The sequence below is a fragment of the Neomonachus schauinslandi genome, chromosome 6 (assembly GCF_002201575.2).
Source record: "Neomonachus schauinslandi chromosome 6, ASM220157v2, whole genome shotgun sequence".
Classification (NCBI taxonomy): Eukaryota; Metazoa; Chordata; class Mammalia; order Carnivora; family Phocidae; genus Neomonachus; species Neomonachus schauinslandi.
The window spans coordinates 125,935,674-125,958,798 of NC_058408.1; the positions used below are offsets into that span (position 1 = coordinate 125,935,674).

Consider the following 23,125-nt stretch of genomic DNA (forward strand, 5'->3'; position numbering starts at 1 on the left):
ACACGCATAGCAAAGCTATTTTTAAGAATAATTTTTCTTAGATGTGTGTTTTAATCAACTCTGTATCTGTCATGTGCCACATAAGTAGTGCTCCAACAACTTCATCAGACTTAATACATATTTTACATTTATTTATTCATTCATCTATTCACTTATTCAACAAATATTATTATCTACACTATGGTATCCAATAGGGTAGCCACTTGTCACAGTGGCTATTTAAGTTTAAATTAATTAAAATAAAATAAAATTAGTTCCTCACTTGCACTAGTCACATTTCAGCAGCTCACTGGCCACATGTGGCTCGTGGCTATCCTATTGGACAGATGGGGAATATTTTCATCATAGCAGAAAGTTCTGTTGGAAAGTTTTAGCCCTAGGTAAATTGTTAAAATTTATTAATAATTTTTAGTATAAGGGGCACTTTTAGCATGTATACATATATAGAGTGCAAGACATATGGTAAATTGTTCTTAAATGTTGTATATATTCAATGCATTTCTTCTAAACCTTAATGTTTAGTATTATTCACTTTTTTGTAGCCTCACTACTGTCTTCATTAGAGAGGAAATTTTTGTCTGGTTGACTATTGTTCTGAAGAATGTCTTTGGAAGCTGTTGAAAGGTGGTGCCAGGGCTCCTGGGTGGCTCAGTCAGTTAAGCATCCAACTCTTGATTTCAGCTCAGGTCATTATCTCAGGGTCATGAGATTGAGCCCCGAGTCAGGCACCGCACTGGGCGTGGAGCCTGCTTAAGATTTTCTCTCTCCCTCTCGTTCTGCTCCTCCCCCTCCCAAAAGAAAGGCGGTGCCTTCATGTTCCTTTGTCATCTGGGTATAACTGTGAATGAGAGGTTCTGCGTCACAGTGGGCTCAGTACCGGCCTTCCTTAGGACTTTGAATTCTGTTTAAAGCAAGTTGAAAAGAGACATTACTTTTGGTTAGGATAAAAATGACAAACTTTAAGGTATGCAGATGAAGTTAAGGCTTCTTATGTATAATAGAGCAATTCAGAGATTTTTCCTGGTGAAATTGAAGGCATTTACTTGCATTCTTTGCCATTTATTCATTTATTCACTTACTTGTTCTTTAATGGTGTTTATGGTGTTTATAGTGTTTATAAGCAGAGCTTTAAATTATAAATGCTCCTGACTGCTCTGGTTAATCTTGTTAGGAGATAAGCAGTAACCTTCAAGATGCTTTCCTGTTCATGTATTATTTATGCACAGCTACTTTCCCTATAATTTCATTATATTTGGTTCTGAGCCTTGGATGGAGTTGAAAGAATATGATGACATACAGCAAAATGGTAGCTCCATACTGATGGGGGTTGCTTTAATGGATTTTTGGCGCGTTGCTGAGTTCTGTTTGAACTCTAGAAGTGGTATAATTAGTGTTGATTGTAAGCTAGGTAATGGTTTGGTCAGTTACTGCCCTAATGCTGTTAATGTTTTCAGGGTAATGGCAGTGAAAGCCACTATCTTCCAGTTCTACCTTAGGTGATGTATATATGAGTAATTTTCTTTTCATTAACCCAGCAATGATTAGAGGGAAATCAGGTTTCTCAAATAGAAACAGTGTGTGTATGTGTGTAGAGGGTTAAATATGTGTGATAGTGAATCAGATCTCTCCCAGGAAAGCGGATGTGAGGTATTCCAAAGCTTTTGGAACTTTTCTCTTGGGACTTTAGGTCCTCTCTAGGGATTAATTTAGTGTAATATCAGCAAAGCAGGGGAGTCCAGCAATGCAGGTAATTGATCATGATGGCTAAGGCAAGGACTGCAAATCACAAACGAAAACATCCAAGAAAGGACCATTGATCCATTCATGTCAGGAGCCTGGACAGAGGAAGACCTTCAGGTGTTTGCAAACTATAAGAAGCCTGATTAGATCATTAGAAGTCAAAGTTTCAGAAAGAGGTGATACTATCATTATTCCCAAAGGGGAATATTGTTCTTCCGTTACTCATTTGCATTCATGATGAGACAAATGGAGGCTTCCTGCTGACTGCAACCATTGAGCAAGACTCAAGTGGGAAGTGTAACATAAATGCTGTCTGGTCCTACCTTTTTCCCTTCTGTTCAAAGGTCAGCTGACTTTTTCTGCCAGTGCACACATGGCTTTGAAAAGCCATTGGAACTTTCTGAGGAGACCAATTGAGTATGTATAGCTAGACAGCTAACAAAGACATAGAGGAGTTAACAACAAACGCACAGCTCTATATTGTGAGCTCTAGGACCAAACCAGTCAGTATTAGTTGATACATATTAGAGAAATGTGAGGAACATTGTGACAGTTTGGAGATCCTGCAGATAAGGTGTTTGCGCTTGAGAAGTGCAGAGGCGGAACAAACAAATATGAAAGAAGGCTTAGGGGCTCATACTGGAATATAAACAAACTGCTTAAAGGGAGTAACGACACTCCACATTTTAAAACAGAAGGAGGAGGCCTTTTCAAATCACTGAATATTACAAGAATCGGCATTGTTGAGTGGAGGCTTTTTAAGAACTGGGAAGCCATGTCAGAGAAAGGAAGGGGGAGAGATAGGTAGAGAAGCACATGGATGTTCCAGAGAGAAAGAAGGTCACATTAGAGCAGTGGTTGTCAAAGTGTTTACTGACCCTTGTGAGTTCCTGAGACCCTTTCATGGGGTTTGTAAGGTCAAAATTAGGCGAAAACTGTTTTCATAATACCTACAAAGATGTTATTTGCTCTTTTTTTAATTGCTAAGAAACACATAACATAAAATTTACCATCTCAACCACTTTAAGTATACAATTCAGTAGTGTTAACTATATTCACATTGTTATTCAACCAATCTCCAGAAGTTGTTCATCTTGCAAATCTGAATTCTGTGCCCATTGAACAACAGCTCCCCTTTTTTCCCTCCCCACGCCAACCCCTGGTACCTACTATTCTGTTTTCTGTTTTGATGAATATGGCTGTTTTACTCTCATACAGTATTTGTCTTTCTGTGACTGGCTTGTTTTACTTAGCATGATATCCTCAACGTTCACCCATATTGTAGCATATGACTAAGTTGCCTTCTCTTTTAAGGCTGAATAATATTCCATTTTATGTATACACCACATTTTGTTTATTCATCTGTCCGTGGATATTTATGTTGCTTCTACCTCTTGGCTACTGTGATGTTTCTTTGCCCTTTTCACTGAGTTGACATTTATACTAGTGATGCAAAGCAATGGACAGGTAAAACTGCAGGTGCCTTAGCACCAATCAAGATGGAGGCACCAAATTATACTATTAGTTATTGTAGTCATCGTTGTCACATAGTTATAATGGGGAAGTTCCATTTAAGAATATCTTTTTCATGTTTTGTGTGACAAAATTGGAAATACGTATTAAGTACTTCTGATGCACACTGGAGTTTTCTTGAGGAAAAGCCCTTAGGCAATTGTTTGGGTTATGAACCGCTTTTATCATGAAATGTTATTTTGACTTGAAAGAATGACTGCCAGAAAAGCTGTGGTTTTCAGACTTGGGTATTTCATAGATATTTTCTTGAAAATGAATGAAGTAAAAGCCTATCACTTTAAGGAAAACAGCTATCAGTGTTCATTGTCAATGATAAAATTTGAGCTTTCATCTGAAAATTAGCAGTTTGGAAAATTTGTATCTGCCACTGTGAGTTTGCTAGCTTCTCAATACATAAATGACTTTTTTGATAATATTGGTAGTGATACTAATGAATGTGTGGGTAGGTATTTTTTTTAATATTGAAGAATGAAATGTGTCAATATTGGGAAGATTTGCATAGTTCAGTGAACCAGTATTTTCCAGTATAGGATGTTACAAAATTATGCAGGGATAAAAGCCATTCAAAGTGCAAGATAGACCAATGGTTAACTTTACAGAGTATGAAACATTCTTAGATAGGGTTTTAGATTTCACTTTGCAACTAACCTTTAAGAAACTTCACTTGTTGAGTTTTAGTGTAGTATTAAAGAAGAACATGCACAGTGATCTAAATGGGCTCTTAAAATATTCCCTTTTGCAATAACATGTCTCCGTGAATCTGGATTTTTTTCAAATACTTCAACCAAAACAACATATTGAACAGATTGAATACAGAGGCAAATATGAAAATCTAGCTGTCTTCTATTAATCTACACACAAAAGAGATTTGCAAAACCATAAGGCAGTGCTGCTCTTTTGTTGTTTTTTTGTTTTGTTTTAGAAAATAGTTATTTTTATAAAATATATTAATATGTAATGAGTTTATTGTTATATCTAAATTAATAAATAAATACTAAAAATATTTCTGTTTTATTTTCTAACATGGTAAATATAAATAGATTTAACCCACATATACAAAAAAAGCTCTTTTGGAGCCAGTAATTTTTAAAAATATAAAGGGTCTTGAGCCCCAAATGTTTGAGAACCAATGAACTGGGGAAAAGTTATTCATTAAGCAGCAGGGAATGGGGTCCAGAATCCAGTGAGAAAAGTAGAGGGAAAGGTTTTCAGAGAGGGAAAGCAGAGAAAGATCTGTGAAGCATGTGAAGTAGAAAGATTGCTATGATGAGAAATGAGAAGTCACTTTGGGCGAGAGATGGCTTATCTTGCCTGTGGCATCCTGTGAGGTTAGTATTTGCACAGGTTCTGTAACTTGAACCCAGATGTCTTCCCAGTTTTCATGTGATAGCAATGAGCTGTTATGAGTCGATTTGTGGATTATAAGCCCAGTTCAGCCCAGTCATTTGATTAGAATGGGTAAGTATGTGGTGAACAGAGTCTTTGGGACTGTAAATTGACTAGAGTGTAACAGATTTTTACCACCTGCCTCATTTCCCATAACTCACTCTGATATCGGATCCAGAAAAAAGTTCTACCTGACCGTACCCTATGTAATAATTTACAGCATTATTTTGGAGCTCAAATGTATGTTCTTCCCTTATTTTGTATTGTACCTTAGGAAAGGTACTTAGCTCTACTTTTTTCTTTCCAATCTGTTTCTACACACTCATCTATTCATCAGGTTTGCTTTTCTGTCCAAAGGAGAGAACTTTGTGGTCTGCATAGCAATGTGAAATCACCAGTAAACATGGGCTAGATTGTCCTGAGGGGTGGGACATGTGGCTTATTGTCTGATCAGAGGTGGATTTCCTGCAGAGCTAATGATACCTACACATCAAGGCCCCAAACATGTGCGGACTCCTTTCATATTTGAAATGTTGAATCTTTCTTAAAAAAGAATACCCCTCTCCCCAATGGCACTAGCTTCAGGCTTCACAAAACCTAGTTCTGAGGGGTTCTGTGTATGGGTCTAGGGGATCTAGGAGTTAGCCTAAATACGGATTTGGGTGACTAGGGCAGATACAAGGAAGGTTGTTTAGCTGTGATACTTGAAAAAATTCACAGCTTTGCTTTCAGAGCATTTATACAACTATTAGTTCAACCTATAGTAATACTTAATCAAATTTAAAGGAATTCACAAGACTCTTTTTTTTTTTTTTTTAAAGATTCCATCCATTCATCTGACAGAGAGAGGCACAGCGAGAGAGGGAACACAAGCAGGGGGAGTGGGAGAGGGAGAAGCAGGCTTCCCGCCGAGCAGGGAGCCCGATGCGGGGCTTGATCCCAGGACCCCGGAATCATGACCCGATCTGAAGGCAGACGCCTTAATGACTGAGCCACCCAGGCGCCCCTACAAGACATTTTAACCTGTCTGCCATGCAGTATGTATTCTTAGCACCGAGAAACAGCTCTTTTTCCATATAATCTCAAAGCCGTTCTCACTGGGCTCCTCTTCAAGTGAAGCCTTTGGAGAGGAGTCAGCAATGTTTGTACTTTTCAGACCCTCAGGTTCTGAGTGAACTTTAATGTTTATTAAAGCCTCAGAGGGTGCCTGGGTGGCTCAGTTGGTAAAGCGACTGCCTTTGGCTCAGGTCATGGTCCTGGAGTCCCTGGATCAAGTCCCACATCGGGCTCCCCGCTCGGCAAGGGGTCTGCTTCTCCCTCTGGCCCTCCCCCCTCTCATGTGCTCTCTCTCATTCTCTCTCTCTCAAATAAATAAATAAAATCTTTAAAAAAATAAATAAATAAATAAAAAAAGCCTCAGAGCTCAGGAGCATTTTAGCATTTTACCAACTCTTAGCCGCCTTTTCTTCTGGACTCTTCAGCCCTTTTCTCCAGAGTCTTCTACTATTTGCTCTCTCCGTGCTCATCACGTAACAACAAGAGCAGTGGCAGCACAGCACGGTGCTCACCTCTCTGAGGGCGGAGACTCCAAACCCTTATTTTATGGATGAGAAAACAGTCTCAGAGAAGTTAGGTAACTTGCTGAAGGTCACATAGCATAGGAAATGCTAGAGCTGAGGCTCAAACCTTGGTGTTTTGATGGTAACATCTTTACTTGTTTCATCTTTCTGCTGTCAGCCAAATAAATATCTTGTAATGAGAATCTGGAAAAATCCCAACATAAAGTACTGATGTCCTGGGGCTTAGAAGCTTTTTTGTTTTTGTTTTAAAGCAGGGTAATGTTTTATTTTTTAAACTGGGTGTTGGGTACAGAGGCATTGTTTTATTGTTATTATTTATACATCCTTTATAAACATTCTTTTTATGACTAAAAAATACTTTAAAAAATTGTAGAGAATAGGGGCGCCTGGGTGGCTCAGTCGTTAAGTGTCTGCCTTTGGCTCAGGTCGAGCCCCGCATCGGGCTCCCTGCTCAGCGGAGAGCCTGCTTCTCCCTCTCCCACTCCCCCTGCTTGTGTTCCCTCTCTCGCTGTGTCCTTCTCTGTCAAATAAATAAATAAAATCTTTAAAAAAAAAAAAAGATTGTAGAGAAGAATAATTATTGTATTTATGACATACATTTTTACTAATGCAAGTCTAGCAATAAAAAATACAAAGTAAAAAGCCCCATACATTTTTACCACCTAGAAACACATATTAAGTGATAATCATTCCAAAATATTCTTTATATACAGAAAGGATAGGTAGAAGGGAAATTATTAGTATTCATTTAGTTAACTACTGTGTGTAACTGCCCTGAATCTTAGTGGCTTATAACAACAAAACCCAGTTATTTACTCAGGCCTAGAAGTTCTTTAAAGTTGGTAAAAGATTTGGTTCCCCAGCCAGTTTCAGAACTGCCCCCAAACATAGAGGAGTCTTTTAGTTCTCTGATTCCAGTGGCCTCTAGGCAAGCAAACCAGCTGTTGCCTCATATATATACGTCAGTAACTATGGTCAGTGTGGTTTCATTCCTTAAGACGTGTGGTTCCATGTGGCTGGCACATATAGGCAGTTAATGAAGACTCATGAACAAATGAATTAAAGTAGTGGTGCCTTTGTGGAGCTGGATGCTTGATACCAATATCTCTTTTTGCCTGGCTTAGGTATTTGGCTCGAGTAGGGGAGCTTGAAGCAACTGACACTGAAGACCTGACTCTAAATTATGGCCTTGTTGTGGACTGTGGCAGCAGTGGCTCCCGGATTTTTGTTTATTTCTGGCCAAGACATAATGGCAACCCCCATGATTTGCTGGACATCAAACAGATGAGAGACCGCAACAGCCAACCAGTCGTTAAAAAAATCAAGCCAGGTACTAATCAGATTATATTTTGTTGTCAATCTCATTTTATCTGTTGCAGGCATGCGAGAGGAGAGAAGAGGGAGAAGGAAAGCTACCCCCCATTTTTTCCTTGAGATTCTGGATAATGGAAGGGATATCTCATTCGTTGCTGCTCCCATCCTCGCAAATAAATAAGCGTTTAGGACCTTAAGCAGAACTTTATGGAGAATCAGTCTTCTGAGTCAATGTGATCTGCTTTTTAAAGTGTTTTGTCTTACTTAAGGAATCTCTGCAATGGCAGACACCCCAGAACATGCCAGTGATTACCTTCGTCCTCTGCTGAGCTTTGCTGCTGCCCATGTGCCTGTGAAGAAGCACAAGGAGACACCCCTTTACATCCTATGCACAGCAGGCATGCGGCTTCTCCCTGAGAGGTGAGACGCAGGGCCTGAAAAACACGGGCAAATGGGTGGCACGAGAGTTGCAAGACTGACTGTATGCATTGTTCTCTGTAGTTCCCTGGTCTGAAGGTGGGCTGTGGGCATACCACACAGAGTTGACAGGTGGCACTAAAGGACTCCTTGCTCAAAAGAGAGCAGAGCCACCCCCGCACGTCACTATTTCACAATCCGTTGTTCAGAGCTTCATGTCGTTTGTTTCTTTGGGATCGATATCTATGTGAGATGGCTGTAATGATTGTTAGTTCTGATTGAGAAGCAATGGTGATGGTGATACATCTGGAACTCTAGACGGAGAGCATAGTCAGAAGTGTCGTAGGAGGTTCATCCAAGTGACCAGGTACCTGGAGGCCAGTAGGAAAGGCTCTGGTAGGAATGCTGCTCTGTCTGTCACTGCCTGGCTCCCTGGTGATAGTTGGCGCTGCTTGCCAAGCTCAGTCTCCATTGCTTTAGACCAGTTTTTTCAATCCCAACCAGTCCAGTGTCCACTTGACCTTGGTAGTTTAGCCCAGTATTTTGCCACCTGATCCCTCTTCCTTCTCTGGAAGAAGAGGAGGAGGAAGAGGCAGTGGCTATATGTAGGTCACACCCCTTCTTGTTTGTGATGTCTCCCCTTCAATACCTCCCTGACCCCTCCACACTTATTATGGTCATGGGGTGGCAGTGAGCTCCCTTAACCTTAGAGTTCGTCCTTCTGGAATGTTCAAAGTCTCATAGGCATCAGGTATTTTTTATTAGCTTAAATATTTTTTCTTGGTAAACAGTGACCTTTCCCAGAAAGTTTTATTTTGTATCTTGGCCAGCAACAACAAAAACCTCAGCCATGCATGTAGGGCTTCATGCTACTTACGCCAGATGTGCTGGATAACATATGTTCACAGTTCTTTCAGTGGACTTCTTTCCTTCTGTTTAAACACATGGTTACTGGTTTACTATCTAGGCTACTGTTGAGAAGGAGATTATTTTATATAGCCATTTGTGGAAACGAGAGATCTTCTAGCCCCTTATTTTTCCATATATCTTGACCTTTAAAAATTTTTTCTTTTGTTTTTATTTTTAAAACCAAATTTTAAAATATTATAGCTGCATTAAAGGAATCTTAAAAAAAAAAACAAAAAAACAAAGACTCAAAACACATATTCCTACTGCCCTATCATCTTATCACGTTCCCTTCTCTCTGTACATCTACATGTAGTTTCTACAAAGTTGTAACCATACTGCGCATGCAATTTAGGATTTTTAGTTTTCACATAAGTAATATTCACATAGTTCAAAATTTAGAAATCCTGGGAAGAGTATAGGTGACAAAGGAGTGCCACATCACAGGTCTGTGAGTGGTCTGCGGTCGGCACCAAGGAAGGGGGAGGATGGCCAGAGAAAAAGCTGACTCAGAAGTCAAAAAGACAGAGCCGACCAGGAGGTTGATGGTTTGGCCACGTTTTGTGGGTCTGGAGCAAAAGAGGATTGTCTCATCTCCTGATGCCGCTCAGCATTCACTTTGTCAAAGAAGTTTCCATCCGGACAAAACCTACTATGTAGTTCCATTCCATTTGTCTAAGATGTTCACTGTCTGCATGGAAGCTCTGAATATTAATATTTCTTTTATCTTAAGAATTTGTGAAGAGCTTGCCTTTTAACTTGTCTTCTGATCACCTCTTCTAATAATGCCTGGATCTCTCCTGGGCTTATGAAATCATTGTTCCCAATTGAGGCAGCCGTAGTTGTTGACATAAATGCAACCATCACTGTAAGAACCTGTTTTGTATAATTAATGCTTTGCTAATTTATTAGCATTTGTGAGCAATATTCAAAATGGGTTCAGATCACCTGGCCTATATTTTGAAATGTGTTAGTACTAGGTTTTATTCTTTGCCAAAGGCCTGAACTAACAATTTGTTTTACCTCATTTTCATTTTGTGATGGAAATATCCTTAAAAAATTACAAAGATAGTACAAGGTGATATATAAGGGAAGAAAAAACTTTTGTTATGGGAAGTTTCAAACATCAAAAAAAAAAATAGATCATGATGAATCCTTATTTTCTTACCACCCAGCTTCAGTAATTGCCAACATTTTGCCACTAAAAGTTTTTTTAAATAAGAAACAATAATTGAATTTTAGAGAATCCCGTGCAGTACATGAAGAACTTTTTTGTTTTATTGTTTAATATAAATTGGGATCATATTATATGTACTGTTTCATAACCTATTAAAACTCAGAATATAGGGCGCCTGGGTGGCTTAGTTGGTTAGGCGACTGCCTTCGGCTCAGGTCATGATCCTGGAGTCCCGGGATCGAGTCCCACATCGGGCTCCCTGCTCGGCAGGGAGTCTGCTTCTCCCTCTGACCCTCCTCCGTCTCGTGCTCTCTCTCATTCTCTCTCTCGCAAAAAAAAAAAAAAAACTCAGAATATATCAGACATCTTTTCAGGTCAATGCATATAGATCTATATTGACCTCATTTCTTTTAACATCTGTCTAGTATCACATTGTATGGATATACCACAGATTATTTAATCAATACCTAATGATGTGCATTTAGGTTATTTTCACTTTTTCATTGTTATAAGTAGTGCTGCAATATTCTCTTCCTTTTTGTATTCTTATCTGATGATTTCCTTGCAATAAATTTCTACAAGTGTAATAGCTGGTCAAAGGTTAAGCACATTAAAAATGTGGATACATAGTCCTGCATTGCTCTTAGAAAGATCATACCAGTAATTTATATTCCAAACAGCAGCGTATGTTGGCACCTGTTCTTCCATATCATCACCAAAACCAGCAAGCCCTCTTCTTTGGGTATTTTAGAAGCATATCCAATAGGGAGGGCAAAACAGTCCCTCTTGTTCCACATACAAAATTCTTATTGCAAGAAATTAATATGTATAACAGTGAGCTTTTTTGGAAACTGTACTTGACAGTATACTGGGGAATTATTACTTTATTTTTTTTTAAAGATTTTATTTATTTATTTGACAGTGAGAGACACAGCGAGAGAGGAAAAACAAGCAGGGGGAGTGGGAGAGGGAGAAGCAGGCTCTCCGCTGAGCAGGGAGCCCGATGCGGGGCTCGATCCCAGGACCCCGGGATCATGACCCGAGCCAAAGGCAGACGCTTAACGGCTGAGCCACCCAGGCGCCCCTGGGAAATTATTACTTTAAATGTATTCTTCACAATTTTAAGTGTTAACATTCTCCATTAAGTCATGCCGACAACTATCTGAGCCAATATTTTTGTAATGAGTAATTTAAAAAACCCAGGATAATTGCTCTTATTTTTCACCGTTTTCTCTAGATTCATATTATTACTTCTAGCTTTGTTTCTTTGCTTTTCTTTAATAACACTGATAACACAAAACTGTAGAGGAGAAAACAACCCTAGATACTAAGACTCAAACTTTGTCCCCAAATTGTTATAACCTTTGGATTTTTATCCTGATCTGGGTTTTTCAAATGATATGATTTTTATAAAGGAAAAAAATCCCAACCCTTGAAATATATAAAAGGAGATTAAAAAGTTCATTGTCAGCTTGTGTAAAGGATTATTAAAAACTTGTGGACCTAACAGTGCTCGTTGTGTGGTGACGTGAGGCGTTGTTTCTGTATTGTGTAAGATCTGAAGATGAGATTGTGTTCCTCAGTCTAACAGCTTCCCTTCACAGTAGTTAGGAATCGTGTAATTATGAAACTGAGCTTCCTGCCACTTATACATATTCAGCCTGTGAGAGGCACAGAACCATGGTCTCATCTTTTAATGCTATTTGAATTGTAAAATTATAAAAAGGGAAGTATTAATAGTACCATATTGCCCTTTAAGTAGGAGGATGTACTTTGGAGGCAGTTTAAACCTTTGAAATCAAAGGAGGTACCAAAAAGAAGCAGGGCTCAGCTGGTGGATGGGCTATATGAGCAGTGAGTCATAACAAGTCTGAGTAGAAGGTCAAGTTGAAGCTAATTGTGAGACGAGTGTTTAACGATTAACTTTTATGTATTTTTTTTTTCTTGCAGAAAGCAGCTGGCCATCTTGGCTGATCTAGTGAGAGATATACCGCTGGAGTTTGACTTCCTCTTTTCCCAGTCTCAGGCAGAAGTGATCTCTGGGAAGCAGGAAGGTACTGGGCCTCGAGGGGCACACTGGTTTGGCTCCCAGCCAGCTGTGGCATAGTCTCCCTGGCGGGAGTTTAGGATAATTTTATATATTTGATTTTTATTTTTCTTCAAATAATTTTCTTAATTCTGCTGTATAGTTTTTTTTATTATTATTTGCATATTCTGCATTGGTATCTGTTTTAGAGTCTGCTTTTAGAGGGGAGGAGGATGGGGCATGGAGTGACTGGGTGATGCACCTTAAGGAGGGCATGTGATGCAATGAGCACTGGGTGTTACATACGACTGATGAATCACGAACTCTGCCTCTGAAACTAATACTCTGTATGTTAATTAATTGAATTTAAATTTTTAAAAAATGGAAAAAGAAGAATGCTGCTTTCTAGAAGTCCTATGTTTATATTTGTTTTTAACTTTGTGCTAGGTACTATGTTTATAAGAATGTGTTAGTATTTAGTGATGATTCCAAATGGATATTTGGTTAGTTAATTTTAGTTTTGAAATCATACATACTTCTCTGAGGTCTACTGAGTTTGCCAAATTCAAATGTAAAGTAAATTATTAAAGTAAGGGGAAACTTTAATTTTAGGGGGTGATCGGGATGATCACTACTTACTTTTCTTTTGTTACAGGCTCTCCCTTTATTGAATTTTACTGTGCAGTACTGATACTTCCCTAAAAGCTTGCACTTTGGGAGTGGAGTTGAATATGTGTTCTCATGTGGCCCAAATGTGGCCTGTATGACAAATTATGTTTCCATTTCTTGAAAAAGAGAAAATCCATGCATTCTAGTTACAGTTCACATAAGGGAAAAGATTTACCTTTTTCAATTTCAATATTGCATTTTTCAGCCCTAGAATTTTCATTTGGTTCTTTTTTATATCCTATTTCTTTGCTGAAACTGTCTATCTTCCATTCATGCTAGGACTGCTCTTATTTCTTGATTATATAGCTGCTTTAATATCTTTGTCTGATAATTCTGACATCTGTGTCTTCTTGGGGTTGGTATCTTTTCCCTTATAAGTTGAGAATTTCCTAGTTCTTTTTATGCCAAGTAATTTTATATTGTATCCCGAACATTTTGAATATTACATTATGAGACTCTGGGTCTTTTTTCAATCATAAGGAGAATATTGATTATTTGATTTAGTAGGGAGTTGACCTGGTTAGGTTTATGCCTCAAGTTCTGACCTGCCTTCTGTTGGCTGTGATTCTGTTGATTCATTTTTCAGAACCTTGGCACTGCGATTTGGATTTGTCCCATTTGTGTGATACCCAGTGGCCAATATAGAACCTGGGCATAGCCCATTCCAAATGGGTTGTCTAGCCAATAGTTCAGTTCTCAGAACCTTTGGTATATTGTTTAGAGTGAGATCCATGCATGTGTAGCTTGGTTGTGAGCCCAGGAGTTGATATACTACTTTATTCCTTACTCTCTGTAATCTCCCCAATACTTTCTGGTTCCCTGGGGCTTACTCCTCCAGTCAGAAAGCCAGGACTTAAATTTACCTGCTCTGCCGTGCATTTCCCATGATTGCATCTATATCCAGGGCTAAATGGTAGGGGACAGAGGGAGAAAAATAAGCAATAGGGATTTTCTCCAACTCTTAAGGCTCCTCTAGTCAGAGAAAGGATTCATGTCCTTCAGAGTTTTAGGTACCTGCCCAACCTTTGCCTCTACCCCTGCAGGATTGCCTGGTGTAGCAGAGAACAAAATAAAGGGAAAAAAACTCAAGAGATTTCCCTCCATTCTTTCTGAGCCTTTGGAGTCCCTTTTAATGCTTCTTGGACCAGAAAGCAAGGTCTTGAATTTCTTTCTCACCACACCTGTATGTCCTTTTGTGTTTCAAGCTGCTTTTGAGTCCAGGCCAGGTGATATCTGGGGAGGAAAATGGAGAATTCACTACCAGTTTGGTGGTACTTTAACTTCTCATCTCTGTTTCAGTGTGCCCATTATCATTTCCTTTCAGAGGTCTCACAAATGTGCTCCATACATTCCGTCCAGAGTTTACATTTGTATTCAGTGGGGAGACAGGATGGAGTGTGCTTACTCCATCTTGCCCAGAACCAGAACTCCCAAGATTCACATTTTTTTACCATTTGTTTTTATACATTAATCCATAATCATCTGTAGGAAATTTAGACAATGTAAATCATTTTAAAGGGAAAAGCATCATAAGATAAGAGATTTTAAATTCATACACTGAGAGTGTGGAATGAAATACTCTCATCACCTTTTTCTAAGGAAAGGAGGAAAAGAGCAGCCCTGGGAAGAGGTGTAGACATGGCATAGCAATAGAGAATTAAGCAAGGACTTTCATATTTCTTACTTAGGAGTTTATGCATGGATTGGAATCAACTTTGTTTTGGGAAGATTCGACCATGAGGATGGTGAGTAATGCTGTCATCTTATGAGAGTTCTAAGCGCTGAAGGTTTATGTTGTAACCTATCAGTAGAACATAAGTGCTATGTTTGAGTTGTTTTTCTTTCTTTCTTTAGCTTTTTAAAACCCTTTTAAGATGCTTCATTTTCCAGTCCTAATTTGCCTTCTTTTATTTTTTTTTAACTTTTTAATATGGAAAGTTGCAAACATTCACAGAAGTAGAGTAAACAATAAAATGAATCTCCATGAACCCAGTACCCAGACTCAACACTAATTAGTGATTGACCAGTTTTTTTGCCCCACACTCCCTCCATATGGCACAGGGTTTTTTTTCCTATTGGATTTTTAAAAAAATATTTATTTATTTATTTATTTTGAGAGAGAGTGAGTGAGAGCTAGAGAGTGCGAGTGGGGAGAGGGGCCGAGGAAGAGAATCTCAGGCAGACTCCCCGCTGAGCATGGAGCCCAACATGGGACTTGATCTCAGGACCCATGAGATCATGACCGAGCCAAAACCAAGAGTCAGACGCTTAACTGACTGAGCCATCCAGGTGCCCCTCCTATTGGATTTTTAAAAGCAAACCCCAGACATACATTTTATCTTCAAGTACTTCAGTGTATATCTCTCACCAATGAGGAGTTTCAAAACAAATGAAATATATGCAATGGCATTTTTAAACTTAAAAAAGTTAACAATTTCTAATATTATGTAACATCCATCTACCCAGGTAAAGACTTCCCTTATTGTCTCAAGAATATTTATTTGTAGTTGTCTTGTGAAAATTAGAATCTGGTTGAGGATCACATGTTATGTTTGATCAGTTTCTTACTCTAATTTATAGATTTTAATGTGTTTGATGCATCATAGTCCATCACATCATTATTCTTTTCAGTGTTCAAATTATACCATCATTGGCCAGTAGGAGCACCTTTAAGTTGGCTCCTGTACCTTTTAACATCACAGTAGTCTTGTAGTCTATTTCCCTTGCTTTTTGGTACACTAAGGTATTCTATGCTCATCTTGTATTCTTTCTACCTTAGACCTAGCATCAGCTACTTTTTAAGGAGCCCTGGTTTCTTTTATTGAAAAATGATATTTAGTGACTGTGGATGCCAGGGGTGTTCATTGCTCCTGGATTATCCTTGCTCCTAGGCCCTTTCAGTGAACAGAGCTAGAAAAAATGTATTTTTAGAAAGAGAAAAATAAATCATGATTTCATAGTGATAGTTCCAATTCGTACTTAAAATTATAAGGTTATTGCTTATCTTTGATTTTATACTTATATGTTTTTTCTTTTATGCTGATTATGTTTCTAAAGATATTAATATAAACATTTGCTTTATTTCATAATATATGCTTAATTTACTAATAAAATCATTATCAATAAGACTACTGAAATGCAGTTTAAGATAGCTATTTGCTTCTATTGTCATTAAAATACATTCTATAAGGGATATAGTAAAAATGCTATGTTTTAAGTTACTGTTTTAAGTTATAAAAGAATTCTTTATAAGGGTGCCTGGGTGGCTCAGTCGTTAAGTGTCTGCCTTCGGCTCAGGTCATGATCCAGGGTCCTGGGATCGAACCCCGCATCAGGCCCCCTGCTCAGTGGGAAGCCTGCTTCTCCCTCTCCAACTCCCCCCTGCTTGTGTTCCCTCTCTCGCTGTGTCTCTCTCTGTCAAATAAATAAATAAAATCTTTAAAAAAAAAAGAATTCTCTAATATATAGGTGATATTATTAGATTAATTTATTTCAGTTTGTTTTTCATTTTTTAAGGGATTTCTGTTCTGTTTTTTTTTTTTTCCTTTTTGATTTAATTTTTTTAATTTTTTTAATTACTAGATCCTTTCTGTTCCCTTATTTATTTCAGAATCCGATGCTGAGGCTCCCCAGGAATTGGCAGCAGGGCGCAGAAGGACAGTAGGGATACTGGATATGGGAGGAGCCTCTCTTCAAATTGCTTATGAAGTTCCTACCTCAACCTCTGTCCTTCCTCCAAAACAGGTATTTTACCTTTTAGGGAAATTCAGTTGCTAGAAATGCCAGTATTTGAGAAGAAGGTCACTGTCTTTGGACTTAGACCAACTTTCCTGGGTCCAAATATTTGTTGAGATACTTGCTAGCTTATATTATCTTGGGTAGGTCACCTCTCTGAGCCTTAATTTCCTCATATATAAAATAAAAAGCGAATAATAATATCTACTTCATAAACTTGGGAGGATGAAATGACACCATGTGTGTAAAGCACTTTATAAACTTCCCAGTATGTGATAAGTGTTTAATAATTTTAGCAATTATAATTATACTCCCCGACTCCTAGGGCTGCCTGAAGATTAAACATGATAATCCATATAAATCCCAGAGTACAGTATTTGATACATACTTGTCTGTTAAATGTTATTTCCTTTCCCTTGCTTATGATTCCATTCTTGTGCTTCTAATATTCCGTACCTGACTAGAGTGTAAAGAATGTATCTCGAAGGAGAAGTTTTATCATAGAGAGGAAAAAGAAATGCAGACAGTTTTTAAGCACCTAGTATGGGCAAGGAATAAGACATACTGCCCCCAAAAGCTTATAATCTATCAGTGAAGATAGCCTGTGATAACAGGCAGACCATGACAGTGCTATCATTTGATCTAAACCAGAGTTTCTCATCATTGGCACTATTGACATTTTATGGTAGCTGTCCCATGCATAATATGATGTTTAGCAGCATCTCAGGCCTCTACCAGATGCCAGTAATGTCCCCACCCCATGTCACCTGCTCCATGAATGGGAGTCATCCTGGCTTGTTACCTGGGTTTTGGATGATAGTAGGCTTTTGCATAGTGGAGGTGGACGAAGGCCACCTGTATGGAGGCAACAGTATACACAAGGGCACAAAAGAAGCAGTGAAGAGCCCAGAATGTCCAGGGAATGGTGAATAGCTTGTTGCAGTATATGATTTTCCAGTGTAGTATAGCTAAGTCTAGGAAGATAAGATGAAGGTAGATGGTGAGGAGCCTTAGGTGCCACGCTAGGGAATTTCACTTTTGTATCTATAAATGGAGGAGAATTAGCAAAGGTTTGGACCTCAATTCATCATCTGTGAAGTAATTAAACTCTTAAGGTCCTTTTCAGCTCTGTATTGTGTGACTGATCTAATGATTTTTTAGGAAAATAATTTTGGTGATATTGGAGAAAGAAATGTAGGTCAGGGAACCTTGGGTGAGAAGTAATAAGGGCTAAACTAGGCAATGTAAGTGGAAATGGAGTGGAGGGGACAGATTTCAAGGATATTTTGGAATTTAAAAAAACAATGTAATATAATGGTGTGGGTAGGACAGGGAAGGATGGCCAGTGATGCTGAGGTTCCCTCCTAGGTACCTGGTAGGGTAAGGAACCCAGCTACTGAGAGAGACCCCAGGATAAAGGGTGGGTTGATGCTAAGCAAATCAGTATGGTCTGGTGGTTTGGGTGAGAGCGACTTTCTGATCTCTAGCCCAAGTCCTGCGACCAGTGAGTTCAGTTTTGAGTATGTTGAATTTGAAATATCTGAGGAACATATGTGTTTAAATATCCAGCAAGATTGTTGAAAATGTGGATTTGACAATCAGCAGGGGTCTGTGCAAGGTTTGGAAATTTGGGGAACTAGGTTGTAAGGCATTTTAGTTTTAGTCTATATTTGCTAGTATGTCGTCAACAGGTAAACTGAAGGCCATGGTTCCGGTGAGTGGCACTGATCCTTAAAGTCTTAAACAAATGACTTTTTTGTTTGTGTAGATTTAGAAAGTGACACTGGTGTAGAAAGTATATTTGCAAGCAACAAATTAGATGTATGCATAGCAGTATAATGATCTTAAAGATGGATCTCAGTGCTTGGTAAAGAAGGAAAAGAACAATGAGACATAACACAATAGCGCTTTACAAAATATAAGTAATCCTCAATGCCCAAAGTGGTTTTTTTGTACAATTCACAAAGTTGCGCATGTTCACAAAGTAACCCAACCACCACTATTGAATTCTAGAATGTGTTTATTATGCCCAAAGAAACCCCGCATTCATTAGTAGTCACTTGCCATTCTCTCCTTGTAGCCCTGAAAACCAATAATCTGCTTCACTGGGGCATCTGGGTGGCTCAGTTGGTTAAGCATCTGCCTTCGGCTCAGGTCCTGATCCCAGGGTCCTGGGATCGAGCCCCGCATCGGGCTCCCTGCTCATCGGGGAGCCTGCTTCTCCCTCTCCCCGCTCCCCCCTCCCCATTTGTGCTCTCTCTCTCTCTCTCTCTTTCTCACTCGCTCTCTCTCAAATAAAATTAAAAAAAAATCTGCTTCACGTCTCCTGTGGATTTGCCTGTTCTTAGTATTTCACATAAATGGAATCATACAATATGTGACATCTTGTGTCTGCTTCTTTCACTTAGCAAAATGTTTTCAGGGTTCATCTCTGTTATAGCACATGTCAGTCCTTCATTTCTCTTCATGGCTGAATAATATTCCTTTATATGACCATGCCACATTTTGTTTATCCATTCATCAGTTGATGGACTTTTGGATTTTATTTCCAGTTTTTTGGGCTACTATGAATAATGCTGCTGTGAACATTCACATACACATGTTTGATTAGTCATAGTTTTCACTCCTCTTGTGTATATACTTAGTGAAATTTCTGGGCACCATAGCATCTTCATAAATTAAAAACAAATACATTCAAAACAATAATTTCATTTTACAACAGTATGTACAAACATACATTACACATTGAAGCACATTAGAATGGTTGCCTGTGGGGAGTGGGAATGGGAATGGATATGAAGATAAAAGGAAGTAAATAAATAAAACAAAAATGGGGCTTTGCCATAATAATGTACCATGAACTGAGGAGTATGATTAATTCAACCCATGTACCTGAAGTTTAAAAAAAAAATAGAGCCCCTTTTCATTGGAGGTCCAGTAAAACGGAACTTTCCCAATCCCAGTCCCTGTCATAGGGAACATTAGATCTTCTTGAATAGTTTTAGAAAAACCCATAGAATAGGTCTCATAATGATCTCCCAAATTCCTTAAATTTATTTTTATCAAAGGATTTTTTTTTTCCTGATGATAAAAATAGTACATTCTCGTTTTGGAGGATTGGAAAATCAGAAAAATATGTGCAAGAAAATGATATCATCTGTAATAATGATTCTACCTTCTGTAGAACTACAGATAGTGTTGTAGTCTCTAATTCGGTATTTAGTCTCTGTACTGTTTTATGTAGGCTTGTCACTTTGTGTCTTTGTTGAAAATAATGCTATAAGAATGAGAGAATGCTGTAAGATATCTTAAAAAGTAGTTATAGCACATGAAGACTGGTGTATTAGTGATGTTATAGCTTTCTGTCAGTCAGCCAAAACTAAAATTCCCTTTTTTCGCTTTACATTGTATTATAGGAAGAAGAAGCAAAGATCCTGCTGGCTGAATTCAACCTGGGCTGTGATGTGCAACATACTGAACACGTGTATAGGGTTTATGTCACGACCTTCCTGGGTTTTGGGGGCAACTTTGCCCGGCAGCGCTATGAAGACCTTGTGCTGAATGAAACCCTTACCAAAAATAGGTATGTCTGACGTGGGCATCTGTGCCTCTGAAATAGAAGGTCGTCAGCGTGCAGATACTAGGAAGAAATACTCCTGTCCTACTATGATAGATATGTCCTTGCTTCCTCCTTCTTCCTAACCACTCCTGCCAATGGGGTAGTATTGCTTAGAGACCCTCTATTAGTAGTCCCACTCGATCTAGGTGAGGATGCATTCTGGTCAGACCCAAAAAAGTTTAGCAGCTTATTGGGACCTCTTGCAGTGTCCTGTTTCAGAAATGGTATCATAGGATAAATGAAATTAAGTTCCTTTTTTTTTTTAAAGAATTTTTTAAAAACTTATTAGAGAGCAAGCACAAGCAGGGGGAGCGGCAGGCAGAGAGAGAGGGAGAAGCAGGAGGCTCGATCCCAGGATCCTGGGATCATGACCTGAGCTGAAGGCAGACACTTAACTGACTGAGCCACCCAGGTGCCCCAGTGAGATTAAGTTCTTCATTTACAATGTGCAGTGTAATGTAGCTCTTAGCAGTTCCCTCTACATGGAAGACATATTTGTTGAATTACAGTGGAGTTGCATCTTATGTGGGAGTGAGGTCCACAGTGTACATAAAAGAATAAAAAGCATGTGAAGTCAGAATTAACCTTTACATTGTTCTCTCATTAAGTCCAGAACAGCCAGTTTGCTCTGCAGCATGGACAGATCACAGACTCTTCATTTGAGTATCCCGTGAAGTATTTAGGCCATAATGTACAAATAGTTGTGAGATTTTTTTTTTATTATTTAAAATTATTGTATCATTATGTACATCGAAGGAAGCATAACAGACAGCAGAGTTTTTTTCACCATAAAATTATTTACCCCCGTTTGTTTTGTTAGAAACACTAGGTGGAGGAAGTACCAGTATAGCCTATTTATAATAACTTCTCCACAGCAGTTGTCTTATATTGGGACCTTGTTAAAGAAAATACTGTCTCATAATTCTTTTTTGCTTTTGTGAGTCTCAGCTGCCAAGAGTTCACAGTATTTTGGGAGAATTCTGTTACCACAGATGACTGATGAATGCATTAAAATCAGTCCGTGTGTTTGCATTCTGAAAATACTCCACATTTGTATTCCTGTCGCTTGGGATGCCGGCACCGCAGCATCTGGAGAACGGTTATGAGGGTTTCACACCAATTTTGTTGTGGTCCTTCTTTGTTAGCTGCTGTGCCTCCTTTTCCATTTCCTTCCTTTGTTGTTCTGCTGCCCTTTTCTCTTTGCTGTTTTCTGCTCAGAACTTGCCAGGCTGCATCATCATCCTCCCATGCACTGGTATTTTCTTGCCATGTTTCTAAGTTCCTAATTCAGAAGATTTATTCTTCATCTCGTGTAGCTTCTAATCCACTAGAGAAACCTGTGCTTCCTGGGATGTCAGAACATAATAGTTCCTTCCTCTTCTTCTTCTTCTTTTTTTTTAAGAGAAAGCGAGAGAGCGAACAGGGGTGGAGGTAGGGGGGGAGGGAGAGAGAGAATCTCAAGCAGGCCTCATGCCCAGTGCAGAGCCTGATGTGGGGCTCAATCTCATGACCCTGAGATCATGACTTGAGCCAAAATCAAGAGTCGGATGCTCAACCGACTGAGCCACCCAGGCGCCCCTGGTTCTTTCTTCTTAATATGATTTTCTGAGGTTGTTTTGTTTTGTTTTTTCCATAGTTGGTGTCACATCCTTAAAATAAGTTTCAGTCATTCCAAAGCATTTTGTGGTGTTGCCACATTCCCACTCCCTCCTTCAGTCTTTACCCTTGTGGGGGCATCTTCGTCCCAGGAAGTCCACTCTTCAACATGGGTCTCTTCAGAAACTGGTGAATAATTAACCGCGGTTGGCAACATTATTTGGTCTTCACTTAATTTCTGTTCTCAGCCAGATCTGTATTTCATCCCCTTAGGAATGGGAATTTTGTTGCTGGGCAAAGTGCTGACTTGAAACAGCCAGAACTGTGTGACGGCTACAGTGGGGATGAGAACCTGCCCCTCACCCCCTTCCCTGCGAGGGGCCAGGCATGTCCTTCCTATTGCCAGCAGTTGTTACTGCACCACCGACGAGGTCCCCTCCTCAGGAGCCTCTCCCAGGCCTTCCTTCTTCACCTCCTCCCAGGGTTTTGGTAAATGTTAGAACTGCACTCGGTGTGGTGAGATCTTGACACTTTTAAGAGACCAGTGGGAATGAAGACTAGACTGATACCTGCAGATTAACATTTCCAGTTTCACTCTGCACTGGGAGATGTACGTGTGGACTGAACGGTTGGACAAAATTTGATCACTGCCATAATTCTTTCCTTTCCTTCCTTCCTTCCTTCCTTCCTTCCTTCCTTCCTTCCTTCCTTCCTTCCTTCCTTCCTTCCTTCCACTAAATTGAATTTGCTTAAGGTAAATTTTGATGTTACGACTGATGCTAAAACTCCATTCTTGTTTCTAGGGATGCCATGTAAAACAACAAGATAATCTGTGAAGCACATTCTTAGATCAAGTTTCTTAAACTAGGCGTTTCTTAGAAGAGGGTGAGTACATCAGTGAAGTGTTTTGTGTGTTTTTGTCACTGTGACAGGTTGCTGGGCCAGAAGACTGGTCTGAGTCCAGATAATCCACTTCTGGATCCCTGCCTGCCTGTGGGCCTCACAGATGTGGTGGAGAGGAATAGCCAGGTGCTGCACATCCGAGGAAGAGGAGACTGGGCGTCTTGTGGGGCGATGCTGAGCCCCCTGCTGGCTCGCTCCAACACCAGCCAGGCCTCACTGAATGGCATCTACCAGTCACCAATTGACTTCAACAACAGCGAGTTCTACGGTTTCTCTGAGTTTTTTTACTGTACAGAGGATGTGTTACGCATTGGTGGCCATTATCACGGGCCAACGTTTGCCAAGGCTGCCCAGGTAAATTATTTATAATAAAGATGACTCACGCCAGCTGCAGCCAGTTATTGGATGCCTAACTTTGTATCAGATGCTGTTCAAAGAGCTTTGCATGCCTGATCTCACTGGATTCTTCACAGGGGCCCTATGAGCCCTCATTTTGTAGATGAGAAAGTGGACTCAGAAGTTGA

General features: G+C 39.4%; 1 protein-coding gene and 1 pseudogene across 1 annotated transcript in view; one reads left to right on the top strand and one right to left on the bottom strand.

Moving 5' to 3' along the window:
- Positions 1-23,125, top strand: part of ENTPD7 (ectonucleoside triphosphate diphosphohydrolase 7) — a gene marked incomplete at its 5' end in the record, with an annotated part of 33,791 nt that overhangs the window by 5,054 nt on the left and 5,612 nt on the right. The window contains 7 exons of the mRNA XM_021699807.1: positions 7,364-7,569; positions 7,823-7,973; positions 12,004-12,107; positions 14,437-14,493; positions 16,359-16,492; positions 19,900-20,066; positions 22,631-22,955. Coding sequence (XP_021555482.1) covers positions 7,364-7,569; positions 7,823-7,973; positions 12,004-12,107; positions 14,437-14,493; positions 16,359-16,492; positions 19,900-20,066; positions 22,631-22,955 — 1,144 coding nt within the window. The remainder of the gene's footprint in view (positions 1-7,363; positions 7,570-7,822; positions 7,974-12,003; positions 12,108-14,436; positions 14,494-16,358; positions 16,493-19,899; positions 20,067-22,630; positions 22,956-23,125) is intronic.
- On the bottom strand, positions 21,203-22,352 carry LOC110589370 (annotated as a pseudogene).